At 38.5% G+C, this 16,161-nt stretch overlaps 1 protein-coding gene across 1 annotated transcript in view; it reads right to left on the bottom strand.

Annotated features, from left to right (window-relative positions):
- RGS22 (regulator of G-protein signaling 22) overlaps positions 1-16,161 on the bottom strand; it is a 75,958-nt gene that overhangs the window by 37,736 nt on the left and 22,061 nt on the right. The window contains 6 exon segments of the mRNA XM_010577139.1: positions 1,811-2,005; positions 7,919-8,020; positions 9,578-9,703; positions 13,995-14,175; positions 15,124-15,285; positions 15,849-16,099. Coding sequence (XP_010575441.1) covers positions 1,811-2,005; positions 7,919-8,020; positions 9,578-9,703; positions 13,995-14,175; positions 15,124-15,285; positions 15,849-16,099 — 1,017 coding nt within the window.

The following is a 16,161-nucleotide window of genomic DNA, read 5'->3' as shown; positions in this document are numbered from 1 at the left end:
AACATGTAAAAGGATAGAAACATTGAGAATATGCCAAGATAACAATTGTTCACTGCTCCTCATGGCATACAAAACTAGGGCACCGGGTGAAATTCTCAGAGAGGGGTTTGCAAACAAACCAAGATAAGCATTTTTTTCTCCTATTGCATGATTAAACCATGAAACCGACTGCTATAGTGAGGCTGAAGATATAAAATGACTCAAGACACATTTACATAAGCCCATAAGGAAAAACATAACCTCATCAAAGACTATTAAACAGAAAAATGTGGATAAGACCTCTGCTTCATGAATCTCCTCAGCTGCAAAGTGCTGAAGAAGCTGGCAATACTGCTGTAAAAATGGTGATGCTTCATCTAAGGTCATAGTGGAGAAATGCAAAACCCTGATTGCCCATTGTAAGTTTCTCCTTCCATATCCAAGAGAGAGATGTTAAAGACTTAGAATTAGAAGTCTGACATACAGGTGGTAACTTGCAGGTAAGTTTACAAAGAGCAGAGCACCACAGCATCCACCACTTCCTCTACCATTTCTTGTTCTTATTTGTCAAAAGCAGAGTCAGGATTGCAGCCATCTCCTCTGACCTCCATGAGCCTGCTCAATTCAAGCCTTCAGAGGCTTTCTGGGATTAGAACTGACTACACAACTGAGCCACCTACTTCAGGAAGCCAGCAGGGCAGCTATCTAAAAAGTGTTCAGGGCAAATACAGCTGGATCACCATATCACATTTCCTCTTATGCTAAGCAGTAGCTGCACTTTAATTCTAAACACCAAGAAATACTTGATACAATTAACATGGACCTAACATCACTGTATTGACACTTGCCCTGGTTTTGGCTGAGGTAGAGTTAATTGTCTTCCTAGTAGCTGGTATAGTGTTATGTCTTGGATTCAGTATGAGAAGAATGTTGATAACACACTGATGTTTTCAGTTGTTGCTAAGTAGTGTTTAGTCTAAAGTCAAGAATTTCCCAGCTTCTCATGCCCAGCCAGCAAGTAGGCTGGAGGGGCACAAGAAGTTGGGAGGGGACACAGCCAGGGCAGCTGACCCAAATTGGCCAAAGGGATATTCCATACCATGTGATGTCATGTCTAGTATATAAACTGGGGGGAGTGGGGCTGGGAGGAATCGCCACTTGGGTACTAACTGGGTGTCGGTTGGCAGGTAGTGAGCACTTACATTGTGCATCACTTGTATATTCCAGTCCTTTTATTATTATTATTGTCATTTTAATATCGCTGTTATTATTATCATTATTAGTTTCTTCCTTTCTGTTCTATTAAACTGTTCTTATCTCAACCCACAAATTTTACTTTTTTTTTTTTGCAATTCTCTCCCTCATTCCACTGAGGGGGGGGGGGGGGGGCAGCAGCTGTGTGGTGCTTAGTTGCTGGCTGGGGTTAAACCACGACACACTAGAAACAGCTTATTTTGTGCTTATCATGAAAAAACATAGAAGGCTTGTGGGCAATCCATCATAAGAAAATTACTTTTGATCAATGATAAGATTGCAGAAACATGACACTTCCTGAGTCCAAAGAGAAATTTTGCCATAGCAAGATCCATTCCTCCCTAATTCTCAGACCAAGGGGTCTGTGAAGCCTGCACCTTCCTTTCAGATGGGAAGCCTGCTCTCCATAGGAAGCTCAGCCTACTCCATGCATCAGCATAGAAAGGAGTGGGTAAGCAAAACATCCTGTAATAGTTCTCCCTTCCTGACTATAAATGTAACAGGGTTGCATATGAAGGCTCCTGTGATTTTCTTCCCCAGCATAAGAATCTTTCATGGTGTCATCGAGATCAGTTACCTTTCCATAAGTACATTTGTCTGCTTCCACCATCTTCATCCACGGTTCTAGCAGAACAGTGAGGATATATTCTTCTGCTAGGTCAAAAAGATCCTCAAAAGCTGGGTCAATTTTCTGATAAATCATGTTTTTCTTACTCTGATGAAGTCCAATGTCCATATTGGCAGATGGCGCAATGTAAGTTGCATAAAGGAACTACAATAAAACAGAAGAAAACTGTTTCTTAGCCATCATCCCTTCCAATGGTCACAGCCCATTGAAGGAGAGAATTAATGCATATTTGTCCCCCACTGCCCTGCTGTATATTCTGAACATATATCTAATTACACCTGCCTTGTTTTTACCAATATTACTGTTTTGTCCAAAATTCAGTTATTGCCATAACTGACCTCTCTGCCATTTTTACTCCTACTTGTTAAAATGGTTAGATCACAAAATGATGCTTAATGTAATTTTTGGTTGGAGATATTTGGCTGATTCTTAGTTGGGTTCAGATAACCACAATCATTACACCAACTGCATTCTTCATGAAGTCACATTGTTGTTTTGCAGAACATCTGCTGGGCCAATTTGTGAAGGAGTCTTACTTCTTCTGAATAGATGGGAATTTGTAAATGTAAGGTTAAAATTAATGAAAAATTATAAAATTTCATTCTGTGTGGAGATTCTCTTGCACAGTTCTTTGACATTGGTGAAACTCCATCATGGTACAGGATCTGTAACAGAAGATACCACTGCACAACTGAGGTCTAAATCCTTACCAAAGCAAGGTTTACAACATGCTTTTTTATGAAGTACACAGAGTTTGCTATTCAACATGTTCAAACAGAAGAAAGCTGAACCTGGAGAATGTTTCCTTCTCACTAGCAGCTCATTCTTGAAGCATAAAGTAATTTTTTTATTTATTTCAAATGATTTTATTTTTTTTCAAATAGTCCCCTAAGTCAAATTCTTGGTTTTTAAAGGTTTCATAAGTTGCTATGAAAAATAACATTGAAAACTCAGAGAAAAACACTTTCTTCCAGAAATATCTTGGAAGAAGATATTCCAGAATATCTTCCTAATACATCATGATTCTGACTGCAGCTAGGAACTCAAGTGAAAAAAGATGCTGCCATAATAAATTTCATATACTTATAAATGTTTTCTCTTCTTCATATTGTCAAAGTCTAACTAATTTTCAAACATATGGTCAGGGGGTCAGAGCAGTAGCATAAATCAGAATTTCTCTCTAGGATGGCACTGAGGAGCCTATCTTCACTATTTATTATCACACAGTTTTGACAACAAAGAATGCAGGTTTCTGATAATTCTCATTTTCCTTATGTTGCTAGAATCCAGCTGTAACTAGCAGATGTACAAAGCAGTAGAAAAAGAAATAATACATTTACTCAGTGTTCAAGCAGTAATAAAACACTGTTGTGTTTAGATTTCAGGCACAGTGGGAGAATGTTTGAATACATTAAATAATTGTGTTTCTGTTTGTTTTAAATGAAATTCTGATTTATTAGACTCTTTCTTTCAAACAGCAACAGTACCAGGCTACATCCCCGTTATTTTGGACCTTAACAATTTGAAACAGACCCGTTAGACTCTCCTGATATCAGGTCACTGAGGAATACAAGGCTATGATGGCTGACATCCATCCCCCAGTTAGAACTTGTTATGATTACTATATTTACTGTCTATGCAGGATTTCACCCCCTTTCTACATAGATCTAATCCCTGAAAACAAAGATGGTTTGTGGCTATTGTGGCCCATGTTATCAGTGCAATAAAGACCTGCAGGTGTAAGGGTAAGGTCAAAGAATGAGGACATCCACAGGAAGAGTCCTAGCTGAAGAACAAGACCACATTTATCCTAAATTATGCCCTTCTAGCAAATCCCTGAATAAATTTAAATTTAACAGAGACAGCATTAATTAGATTCGTAGTGATTTCAAAAGTTGGAAGTTATTTTGAAGAACCCTAACACCAGTAAAGTTTCAGTTACATCATGTTCTAGTCTGATCCAAAACATTTAACATATAAAATAGCCAAATGAGAAGGGACCAGTCCAATGATATAAAGATGTGGTATCTTTAAAAATAGAATTTTTAAAGAGAGGTTAACCATTTTATTTGTCATTAGGGCTACATTGCTCCACCTGTTATGACTCATAAAACTACACAAGGGATCTGTAAATTGGTGAAAAGGGTCCAAAATAGGTCCTCGATATTTTAACACACATTTAACCTGGTTCCTCAAATGGCTGATCATTTTTAGCATAGTGTTAAGAATAAAATCAAAATGAACACTCCACAAGTTTCTTGGGCGGAACTCTTCTTTCCCCCATGATTTTGTATAAAATGGCTTACCTTGAGTATATTTGCCGCTCTTCTTTAGAGCTGACAAAAAGTATCAGCCTACAGAGTCAGGAATTGCCCAGACTAAGGAACCTTTGGCCAAAAACTATTGACAATCTGCTCACATAAACACTGTTGTAATGTATTGCCATATTAGGGACAGCCTTTGCAGGCTGCTCTACCTGCAGAACTGCCCCCAGTCCTGTATAATTTCACATGCAAAACTGGACCATAGTAAAGACAGACATTTTTTTCCAGAAACAATAATTAGGGTTGGTAATACATGTGAAGCAGAAATTTAGACGTGGTTAAGCTAGCTGTAGAAGTACACTTTTCCAAACCCAAAGGGCCAGACCCTTAGTGCTATAATCAGGATGGCCTCTTCACTTTTGAAGGATGCAGATTTACAGTGCCTGAGAATTTGGCATGATGCCATCTTTTTGCTTAAATTCTTCTAAGAATCCACTGCTATGGGATTTGACCCACCAAGTAAAAGTGACAAAGTGAATGCACGCACTTGCAGATAAAGGAGAAATGAGAAGGAGCTTTCATCCCTGTGCCCCTTGCTGAGGGTTCAGGCGCATCTGTAGATCTGTACTGATTTGAATGCAAGGACTGCAAGAAAACCAACTGCAAAGAGTTCTAGACATGCCAAAAAAGTGGCAAAGTGTCTGTGTTCACAGCCTTCAACACTGGACAAGGAAGTTAGCAAGATATAGGGGAAAAATACATTATATCCTTTAAAAAGGAATATTCATAGCCTTTTTTTGACTCCCATGTCATGGAAGTCCTGTGGTTTTCTGAATCTCAGTGGAATAGTGAAAATGTTATATTAGCCAATCTCCTAAAGGATCAACAGGAAAAAAATCACATTAAATTAACTTAGAGGTTATCAAATTAATACAAAAATCTTAAGCATGTGCCATCATACTTCATTTATTCAATGCTTTATTCCTTTTGTAAAATACAAAGAATTTTCCTACCTGCCAGCTATATATTTTCCTATAAATGTATCAGAATAAGTAATGGATTGAACACAAAACCCTATCTGGAAATTTGGTCAGAGTTTGCATCTTGAAATTACTTACAATTGAACAAATCTGAACATACAAAATGCTTAGGAAATTCAGGTTAAGACTTTGGCCTCATTTATGACTTCCAAATCAGGGATTGTTCAGGCCTTGGGTTTTGGTGTGAATTCATCCCCAGATGAGAAGGCTTTGGTAAGCAATCTCAGAATAACTAGAGTGAAGCAAGAAACACGGAAAAGATGTAAGTCCAAGTGCTTTGTATTGCTGCCCAAAGGCGTGGATATTGCTCTGATCTAAACGAGGGGCTTGTGCAGCTGCCTGACAGAATCATATGATGGAAGAATACAATGCACTGGCTGGTCTTAAATGGAAAGGCTAAACTGCCTTAACCCCCATCATCACTTTCCACTAACATAAATCTTGTGTCTGACCCTAAAAGTTCACAGTAATGATAACTCCCTTTATCTAAATTGATTCTAGTGTTAAAATATTGTACTTCCCATAACTGTATTAAATTTTGTAACTCTAAATAACTATTTTTTTAATCCAAAACTACAATATGTGTTTCTTTATTGCTTTTCTTTCCCAATTTATTTTACACTCCTGTGCTTATGTTTATAGTGAATAACCATATAAGTTCCTGGATGATTACCAGTACTCATCATTTTACTTATCCATCAGATTTCATTCTCACTGTAGTTTCTTTCTCTGGATGACTGAATATACACCTTAGAATGCATTTTCTTACTCTATCGTAAAGCTGAGATAAAAATGCCTAACAAATTAAACAATGAGTAGCAGATACACAGCAATCCAGGTTTGCTCTTGTTTCTAACAGGAAGCAGGGAGAACACATACAGAATACTCTGGATGTCTCTTTCTGTAATAAATAGTAAAATATATATGATGATGTGTTGTGTGAATCTGATCCACATTCTCTTAGGAGTATATGGAATTACTATCTTATTGTGCCAAAGGTGAGCGCAGAATTTGGGAAGGCATCTCTTCCATAAGCAGACCTTGTAGATTGGATGCAGCTTGACTCTTTACTGTGTTCCAATGAAAACAAGAATAATTTTTCTGCAGCCTTAAAAGGCAAGCTTGAGAATGATACCAAATGTTGCAGCACATGTGTTGATTTGTTATGTTACATTTCAGCTGTTAGTTATGCTAATGGAACAGTTTCACATATTTCGTTTTGATGTATTTACTTTAATGGCTATGTGTATGTAGCTCTCTGCAATTGCCTGGTAACACTGATTGTACGATGTTCTGCTGTCACCACCAGGCCAGCACTGGAAACAAGATAAGAAAAGTAAAAAAAGACCTGAGCCTTATTTTTCAGCTATGCAACCACTGCAGGAAGAGTGTAAGCTGGTGTGAAATGAAAACAAACTGAAAATCATCATGGACCATAATTAAGATTTAGCCTGCAACAAAACATATAGGAAAGTGAAGACACAGTCTAGATATGGTTAATTTGCATGCCTGTTGTGAGCGGGGTCCCTAGTCACACATGGGCCTGGGCAGATATGGGAGACAGTCAGTTGCCCTTGGCCTCAGGCCATAAGTAGAGCTGGAGGAGAAAACAACTAAATAGGGTAGCAGTTCAAGTTAGCCAGTGTGTGTGGCAGGACAGAGGGAGGACTCTGTGCCTCAGCCTCTGCTTGGAGTTTCTGTACAAGTAACACTGATTCAGGTGAGAATTCTGGACAAATATGCAAAATTTTTTCATTTGCCCCAATAAAACCTCCAAGTAGGAAAAGACGACAAATTCAAGGAAGTCCAGATGCTCAGTAACATAAGCCATACAAAGAGATTATTCTCCACTGTTCTCTACAGATATTTGTTCCAATGACATGTGAAGTAGCTCTATTACAGCGTATATTGAAATATGCAGATAGGATATACTCCTACACAAGGTTTACAGAGGAAAAACAGACGAAAGTTTCACAAAGTGATTTTAAAAGTTGCTTGGAATTCTTCTAATGATATCACACTGCTTCAGCCTCCTTCCCTGGCACTATCGGACTATTCTGCAGTCAGTAACAGCTATCAGCACCCATGGCCTGTGGTGAACCCGTTGACTTTTGTTTTATTCCCTGACTTAAAGTGCATACTCAATTAAGAATGCTCATTTATAGGAAATATCAGTTCCGCTTGACAGTACTTGAGGGTCTAAAGATCAAATGGGGGGGGCGGGGAATGATGACTGCAAAAAGATCATAATGATGCCCTGACAGTCAGAAAAAGAAAAACAGGACTGACAACTGAAAGGTCCATTTTCATGACTAAGGTAATTTTCTAAGGTCTGGACTGTAAGACCTGAAATTCTAACCCACGGGAGATGGAAGGAAAGCTACAGCACAATTATATGATTTATAAAACATATTATCTTTGATGTTAACACTAAGCAGACAGTTTCCAAATATGACACAGAGTAGCAAAGGGGAGATTAGGTAAACTGAGTATAATAGATAAAACTGGGAACAGGCAGGAGAGTCTAGAAATCAAACTATGCATGTTTAACATTTAAATCAAGAAATTCCATGGAAAAAATCCAAAGAGCTTCTTTTATTGTCCACAAACCAGATTTACTTTGGTGTGGGTTGCCAAGATTTGGAAACTTTTCTACTTTCTATCTTCCTTTCAGTCTTTACACGAATAAATGTATTTGTGAAGGGAATGAACAAATGTATTTGCAAAGGGAAAACACATTATTTACGACTTACTTGAGCTTGCTTGCATATTTTAAAAGGATGAAGAGTTTCTTGGTAGAAAAGCTGATGATAAGCCTGTAGGTCAAACCAAAAGTACACACTGTTCTTCCACAACTAGAGATGAGAAATATTGTAAGTTATTGCTACCCAAATATCACAGCTTTATAAAAGGTTGACTTTCCAATGCAAGTAATTATTTAGCTCCTTGGGGTCATCATAAATCAAGCTCAATTTAAAATGGATTTAATCTTCTGTTACATACTGGCAGAAGGACAACATATTTAATGGCATCGTCACTGTGATACTATATCTTTTATTGTATCCTTTATGCATAATTGGCCATTAAAATTGTTAACATTGTAGTTAACATTTGAAGAGTAACCACATTTCAGTGGCACAAAGCCAGTACTAAAGAAGAAATGCTGATAATGGACATGCAGAATTTGTGCCATGGTGAAATAGCATTTTGCAACAATAACCAAAACAATTAAATATTGTGTACTTGACATATGTTACTGGGACTATCATTACATTTTTATTACATGCATTTCTGAGGCACAGAGTCTTGGCCCCATTTCATCATAAATTCAAACAAACATCAAATGATCTTTCAGAAGGAGTCTAGATCTTTCCCCAAGTCCTCTGTTTTAATCATGTGCTTATGGGGTTTGGATCTTAAAAATACCCTGAAACTCCCATCACTGGACAATAAAGGAAGTGTTCCAAAAAGATAGGGGCAAGGAACAAACTGTAGCCTGCCAGACCTGGCATATGAGTGAAATAGGCTCCACAGTTGTAGACAAAACCTTAAGGAAATAATTTTCAAAGGAGTCTGGCACCTGCAAAGGCTAGAGGACATGTGGACGGGTGCCTATCTCTTATGAAAAAATAAGTTACTTTTATTTAGATTTCTATCTATACACATTTAACATTTTTAGCTGAAGGTATTCAGCTTTGGAAACATTGGCTCTTGCCTTCTGGTAGCCAAAGGCATTTCTAGCTACTGCTGCTGGATTCTGGTTTGTGCCAGCGGTGAAACAGATGTCCATCTTGATTGCATTCAAATCTCCCCTAAAGACTCAATTTTTCTGCAAAGCCACTAAACACTGACTCAGATTCATAACTTGTTCCAACCAATCCTCAATTTACACCCAGCAATGAATGATGGATCTGCTGACTGCAGAGAAGAAATAGTGTTATGTTTCTCAGAAATCCAAGAAGCTTCGTGGAAGCAGAAGAACGTTTTTAAAACATTGGAGATTTTGGACATCACTAACCCAACAAGTAAGGAGGCAGATTATCATGAGTAATAGCATAGCAGATTTTCCATCTTTTTTAAAAATGTTTTTGTGGGTTAAGACCTCATTTTTTCTGCCAAGTTAAAGGCTAGTTTTTAAAAATGATTTGTCTTTTTTTATCCCTGATGGTACAATCAGATTTCCAGTAGGTTTGAGACAGTTAGGATCTGACAGCTTGGTTAAGACCTGTCATTAGTTTGAATATACACATGAACAGTTTATTGTTGTTGAGGGATTGAAGTCTCACAAGTAATAATTCATCCAGTCATCAATCTTTCTTTCTCCATTTTTTTTTTCAGTCTGGCTGCCCTCTATAACTTGGCATTCAGTCAATTGTGGACTAAATTATCACAGGGTAGGAAAATGCTCATACCTTATTCCCTGACTTCTCACAGAAGTGTGTGAAGTAGTAGCCTGCTCTGTTCTCCAGATAAAGAGACTGGAGCATGCTTTCCATTCTTGATCCCCCTAAGACAGCACTGCCAGCAGCACTTTTCCCCTGGACAAATAAAATATAGTTATACAGCAAGGAATAACAGGCTTTCATTATTTTCAAATGTCAGTACATTGCAATGAAGGGCCATGCAGTGTGTTCAATTAGTATCTTCATCTCAAGAAACTAGACTCCATTTTCTACTACATATGCAATTGATCATAGTTCTCCATACCATTTTCCCACTAAGAATTCATGTCCAATGGAATAAGTCTGATGACTGAAGGCATGCAGAGTAGCAAAATGACCATAGCATCCTTTAGGTGGTTCCTCAACACTTGAAACAGAAAAACAAACCTGGCCTTAATTCTGTCATTAACTCTTTAGCTCTGAATCCAGGCAACTCCAATGATACTAAACCATATCACTTAGCTGTCAAAAGTTGTCTCAGCTCAGGCTACTGTGTTTTGAATTAAGAGAAGTTAACAGGTGGTTATTTGGTCAAGCCTCAAAACAATTAACTATCGTGGAACAAAAGATATGTCTCCTACGGTTACACCACTGACATCAGCAACAAAAGCATGAGTATTTTAGGGGCAAGAAATCCATGCTCTTTACTATGGCTAGCTCCTGGAGCATTTGAGGAAGAATACGTCCATTTTGACAATGCTCACAGAGAAGCTAGAGGAGGTTACAAAGTAGTAAATTAGCTTCTGATGATCACAAGGGAGAAACTTTGGTTGGCTTGCTGTCTCTGATAGCAGAAGTGGGAGCAGATGAGTATGGTGGCTGACAACCAGCTTCCTTCTAAACAGTAACAGGGATGGAGAAGGGCAGGAGGAAGCCAGACTTCTGAAGCAGAGTAGGAAGATCCCCCTCCCCAGTATGATTTTAAACTCTGAATCCCTGCATTCCCCTTTGCATCATATCTGTGATGGCAAATTTTGGGGTCCTGCCTGTAGGTTCCAGTCTAGCCCTGTAAGTGTACATGGATACTGTTTTCCTCCCTCAGCCAGAGGGAAACTCTGCATGATGAAGGTGTATAAAAACTAATAGTTAATGGTTTGAATGTTTCCTGAATATACATTTCTAACTACAAATGTCCCCTGATTGCAAAGACTAGCCTTTTCTTCTGTCAAAATTAACAAAGAAGTAAAATGATTGCAATGAAGTAATAAACAAAATATGATTTTGATGTGAAAAGCAATCAATCATGTGCTGAAGTGATCAACAATGATGTGACCTGCATATGTAAACAGGCCCAGATTTCATAATATGTTTGGGGTTTTTTTCAGTTGTGAGGCCATGGGTATCAATACCTCCGTGAAACAGCAGGCTGTTTCGAGACCATTCCAAAAACGTGAAAGGTTTTGGATATATTCTAAATTGCCAGATCTTGATATGTCATATGTTCAATTTGTCAGTATTTTCACAGTTATTGAGAAAAGGCTCTTCTGTGCAGCCTGTCGCTCCTGAGGTTTGCTGAATTGAGGGCCTGCTTAGCAGGCAATAATTCAACAAAGAAAAGAATGAAGTACACAAGCAATAAAGAGGAATTGTACAAGTGAAGCATTTTCCTTTTATGAATTTTACTATTTTAATGACTTTCTAGGGCAGATTCAGTTTTCCCTGTAAGTCTGGTATACTTTCCCAGGCAACAATTCCGCTGAAGCATTTATCCAGTGAGTTTTCTATAATAGCCTACTGAACATATGGTCACCATGGAGAAGATCAACACTTTCTAGTGAAAATAAACCTCTATATGTGCCATGATTTCCTATCAAATAGGTGACAGATACCACACAGAAAATGCTGACATTCTAATTATACCTCTGCATAAGGCCTTGGCATTCATATAATCAAACCAATTTCTCCCCATCATTGACTACTTCCCCTTTAATACCACAGAATAAAGTGTTTTAACCCATGATTCAAGACAACTAATATTTCCTACTAGTACTTACTGGGAGCAGCTCAGCATAGGTGTACTTTCTATGACCCTGGTATTTTGAGTCTTTGGTGCCATCCAAAGCTAAGCAATGAATCATGTCTCTGCTTACTGACTTTGGCCTGGATTCACAAACAAACAGAATTTTCAATATATATTTAATAAAAAACTAGGGCTGCTGATAAAATAGACAACTAAGAAGGGGCATGAGAGAGGTAGAATGACATAGTGAATAGTAGAGGAAAAAGTACATGGAGTTCAAATGTATAATAAATGTAAAAAATGTAGAGGAATTTTCATGTAGCCCTGTGGAAATCACTGGCACAGTGTATCTTTGAGGGCAAGTGCTTGAGACAGGTTAAAAGAATATGAATGTATGTAGAGAATACCAACTATTACACAAGAGACAGTAAAACACTTGTATTTGGAGAAATAAACCCTTCTGTGTTGTGGCACAAGTGAGAAACTGATCAGCCAGGGAGGAATTCTCCATGCACACAATCTGTACCATAACTGTGCTTCACTAAGCAGATTATTGTATTAAAGAAAAGTATTCATGAAAACAGTAGGATCTAAAAGCCTTTCATAAATATTTGAGGTATATTGGTGTGCAGGAAGATGTACAATGGACTTTTGTACTTACCACTTTCTACTGCTAGAAATGTCATCCCTTCGGGGGCTCTGACTTGATCTCAGGGTAGGTGATAATCCTGATGACCTCCTCAAAGAGAAATTTGGAGTAGCTAGTTTTAATAAAGTTGTTGGTGAGCTTGTTCTACTTTTCTAAAAGACATAACAGAAAAATAAGGCAATTTTGATTATTTTTCCACCTTCCTGTTATCTTAACATGTTCTCGTTAACTACTCAAAAACATTCAAGGGGGTTTTCACACTATTTTTCCTTGTCAATCACAATATATAAAACCACAAATTGCAAATATCTTCTCTAAATATCTTGCAAGATTTTTCAGCACACCTTAACCACTATAGCTTAAAAACTACATCTTTAACAGGTAGAAATATGTTACATGCACTTTGTACAGAATTACAAAGGATGTCAGGTGAAGAGCATGTGAACATGTTTTGTGAATCCTTAGGAAGATTGCCTTAAGTAGCTCACTGTAAGACAGATACAATCACTCAGACTAGGAAAGAAAGGGGGCATTCTGCCACAGCATCGCTGACTTATTTTTAACAAAATCATGCTATGACTTCTTGGAGATGCCAGTTGCATTCAGAGTGCCCTCAGAAATTCACCCAGAGCTGCTGCTCTTTCTAAGCTCTTGCAAGTACAGTGAGGCTGGAAGATGCAAAAGTCCCGATTTCTCTCAGAAGAAAAAAGAAAAACCAGCAAGAAACAGTCCATCAGCTGATTCTGTGAGGTTCATGGGTGCCAGGTCATAGTTTTCTTCAAGTGCTGAACTCAACAGGGGCTGGAAACCCTGCAGAGTTAGGATTCTGCCTGACCTACAGCTAGTCCTGGGTCACTAGCACACCTTGTGAAGCCAGAACTGGTCTCTGTAAGAGGCAGCTGCTTCTGGCTCCCATTCCTGCTGTGATCAATAGGAATCTGGCTCCTGAACCCAGCTTCTTCTGAACAGGAAATCTGTCCCACTGTTTTTCCTCTGTTATCTCCATGAATTAGCTTTTTAAAAAATATAATTGTAGCCTAAAACTATCCAATTCAAAGTAACAGAGGTGTGTGTGAACAGATCTCTGGCATAGCCCATCCAGTTCTTGACACTGGAACCACAGTCTCGATTCACATTCTCCAAGTACCTCCTGTCCTGAGGCTTAACACTGTGTTGCTGAAAACCTGCAGCTTTCATTGCAGTTACCTCTCAAATTCAGGCTTTCAAGGAAGAAGAGCCAAAGCTGAACTGGCCACCTGCAAGCTACATGCTGTGAAAAGGTCTGTGTTGTGTGGCTCATGACGCTCTGTAGAAAGCAAAAATCTCATGTAACTGATTGAGGACTGTGGTGGTAGAAAATGAGCTGAACTCTGCCCTTTTTTCAAACATGAGGGGTAGATTCAAGGTAACTGCAGTGAAGTTGTAAGAATTACTCTGAATTAATATAAGGCTGGTTGAAGGGCAGAATCTGCGCTGCTAGATCCTTAATTTTGCAGTTCTGAGAATTTTGAGCTAAAATATCTATCCAAAAGACTTATGAATTACTCAGGATGTAACTGAGAAGATAATTTGACTCAATTTATAGCAACCTGTTCCATAAAGTATAGTAAAATTTTGTTGCATTTTAATACATAACCATCTGCAACAGACCACCTTTGCTAAATCTTGACTTCCTAACAACCAAGTACCATATTCTTGTTCTATTAAGTTCAAGGAGTTTTGTTTTGGTTTTTTTGATGGGACAAGGCTTTGTTTTTCAATGTTGTGATCCTACCTACCTGAGGAAGTGAAGGTGGTATCCTGGGTGTGCAAGACTTAAGTGTCAATGGTAGCAATGATACTATTTGTGGAAAAGGATCAATGTCTACCCTTGGTCTGTCTTGGCATGTGTGCCAGAGCTTCAGTTTTGCACTGGCGGTTTCTATTGCTGTTGAATGAGTGACACAAAATCTGGGACCCCTAGGAAAAAAAAACCTAGTAAGTAGAACTTTCCCAGAACATGATATACTAGGCTACTTGGCTGCCTTCCCCTTCCCCCCCACCCCCGCCATGATGGCGTTTACTGTATCAAGATATGGTGCTATATGCACCTGGAATTAAAAAGCAGTTAGTGTTAAAGGTATGTTTAGACATTGCATTCTTCCAAATCTAAAACCAAGCTACACATAAATAAACTTAATTTGCAAATTCTGCACCATTATAGTAGCCTTTGTATGAGTCTGCAGTAGGATATGCCCCATCAATCCTGCAGCAAAGGATAGGAAAGGATTGTAGGGCACAGGACATAGACCACAACTCTCACGAGGCTCCGCAGCAAAGTTCACAACTGCAGGTATTTGTTTATGCTTGCAATTTGTTCATCCCCCTTGGGGAGGTGAGAAGACCTTCAAAAATTTAGCTTATGTTTTGGAAACAAGTTAGAATTTTTATCCTCGCTTAATCTGTCAATATGCAAAAGGCATTTTGTATGACAGACATTGAACAGTAAAGTCTCAGGGTCAAATTCCACATAGATGTATACACAGAGCATCCTCAGAAACTTGAGAAGGGCAATATGGGGAATAGGTTAGAACAGAATTAACCTGCTTTGCCTGGAGGGGTTTCTCTACCTTGCAGCCTAAAGTTTAGTTGAATGGTATCCAAGGCAGCTATACACAAAGTAGCTCAGATGCTCTGGCAGTAAAATAACAAGGACTCAGTAAGGCAGATTACCCGGCTTCCCAGCAGACTGCAGTGTAGTTTAGGCTCAACTAAAAATTCAGAGGCAACATCTGCTAGTATTTATGAGGACACTGCTTCCCATAATTGCAATGGGATAAGTGAGATGAAATAAACCTAATACGCTTATCAAAGAAAAGGGAAATTTGTTAAACAATAGAATCTTAGTTCATGTTCATTTTTTCATACCAGTAAAGAAGTAGAGGTTTCACTACTTCAGGCTGAATCTGTCTTAAATGCCTTATATTCCACTGATCTCCATGCAGTAGATCAAGTCTGAGTAACACTTCTGAACTGAGGAAATAGTCTCCACTGCTCAGCAGATACAGTTTTTTCATCTTACTGAGTTGCCTTGAGTCAACAAAAACAGTCAAATAAGCATGTATCAGATGCTGTACAGAACCAAGTACAGTTCATCCTACTGGCTAAACTGCTGTCATGCAACATGTTTTTAGTTGCAAGTGGCAGAAGCCAAAACAATTTTTCTGCAAATTAGAGACAGGTTGTGTATAAGATAAAATGTACGGTGCCCTAGAATAGACAATCTGAATCCAGCAGAGCCTTTCATTAAAGCAGTTTGTCATACTGAATGCCCTACTTGTGAATTTGAGTTCTTTTATTCTTTTTTTTTCTTTCTGTCGCCACCTGTTTTTCAAATCTCTCTCTAACAAAGCCTTAATACTACAGTGATTCTGACTTCATGTAAGCTTTGCAAACATGACTCTGCAAAAAGAGTTTTATAAGGTTCAGCAGAGTCATTCCTGACTTACCTTGTCAGGACACTCATGATTACTTTAATCGTGTCTGTTCTATTCAAACATTAAAATTTATTCTGAAATCTCAAAACGTGCATTGGTCTAGCTGTGTTACAAGTATTAAAACAATGGGAATAACTGTTAAATAATGGGAAGTACCTTTGCTGCCTTGTTGTGTCCTTAAGAGCCTTTAGTCTTTCAATATCCATCCAGAGCCACCAGTACCTCTCCCCAAGTGTTCCTTTAATGAACTTCTTGAATCTTTCAAACTCGTGTCTGGTGCCAGTGTCGTAAGTCCTGTGACTAATACACCAGGCAGCCCTACTGTCTGCCCCATCACTTTCAGAACTTGATCTTAAGCTTACTTCTTCAGTATCTCGTTCTCTTACGTCTCCCTTGGAGTCCAAGACAGTAAATGGAGAAGAACTTTGGGAAAAGAGTGACTCTGCAGTACCATGGGCAAATTCATTAT

The sequence above is a fragment of the Haliaeetus leucocephalus genome, unplaced genomic scaffold, assembly GCF_000737465.1.
Source record: "Haliaeetus leucocephalus isolate CR32 unplaced genomic scaffold, Haliaeetus_leucocephalus-4.0 Scaffold555, whole genome shotgun sequence".
Classification (NCBI taxonomy): domain Eukaryota; kingdom Metazoa; phylum Chordata; class Aves; order Accipitriformes; family Accipitridae; genus Haliaeetus; species Haliaeetus leucocephalus.
Note: the sequence above shows the minus strand (reverse complement) of the source record. Positions and strands in the feature narration are given on the sequence as shown.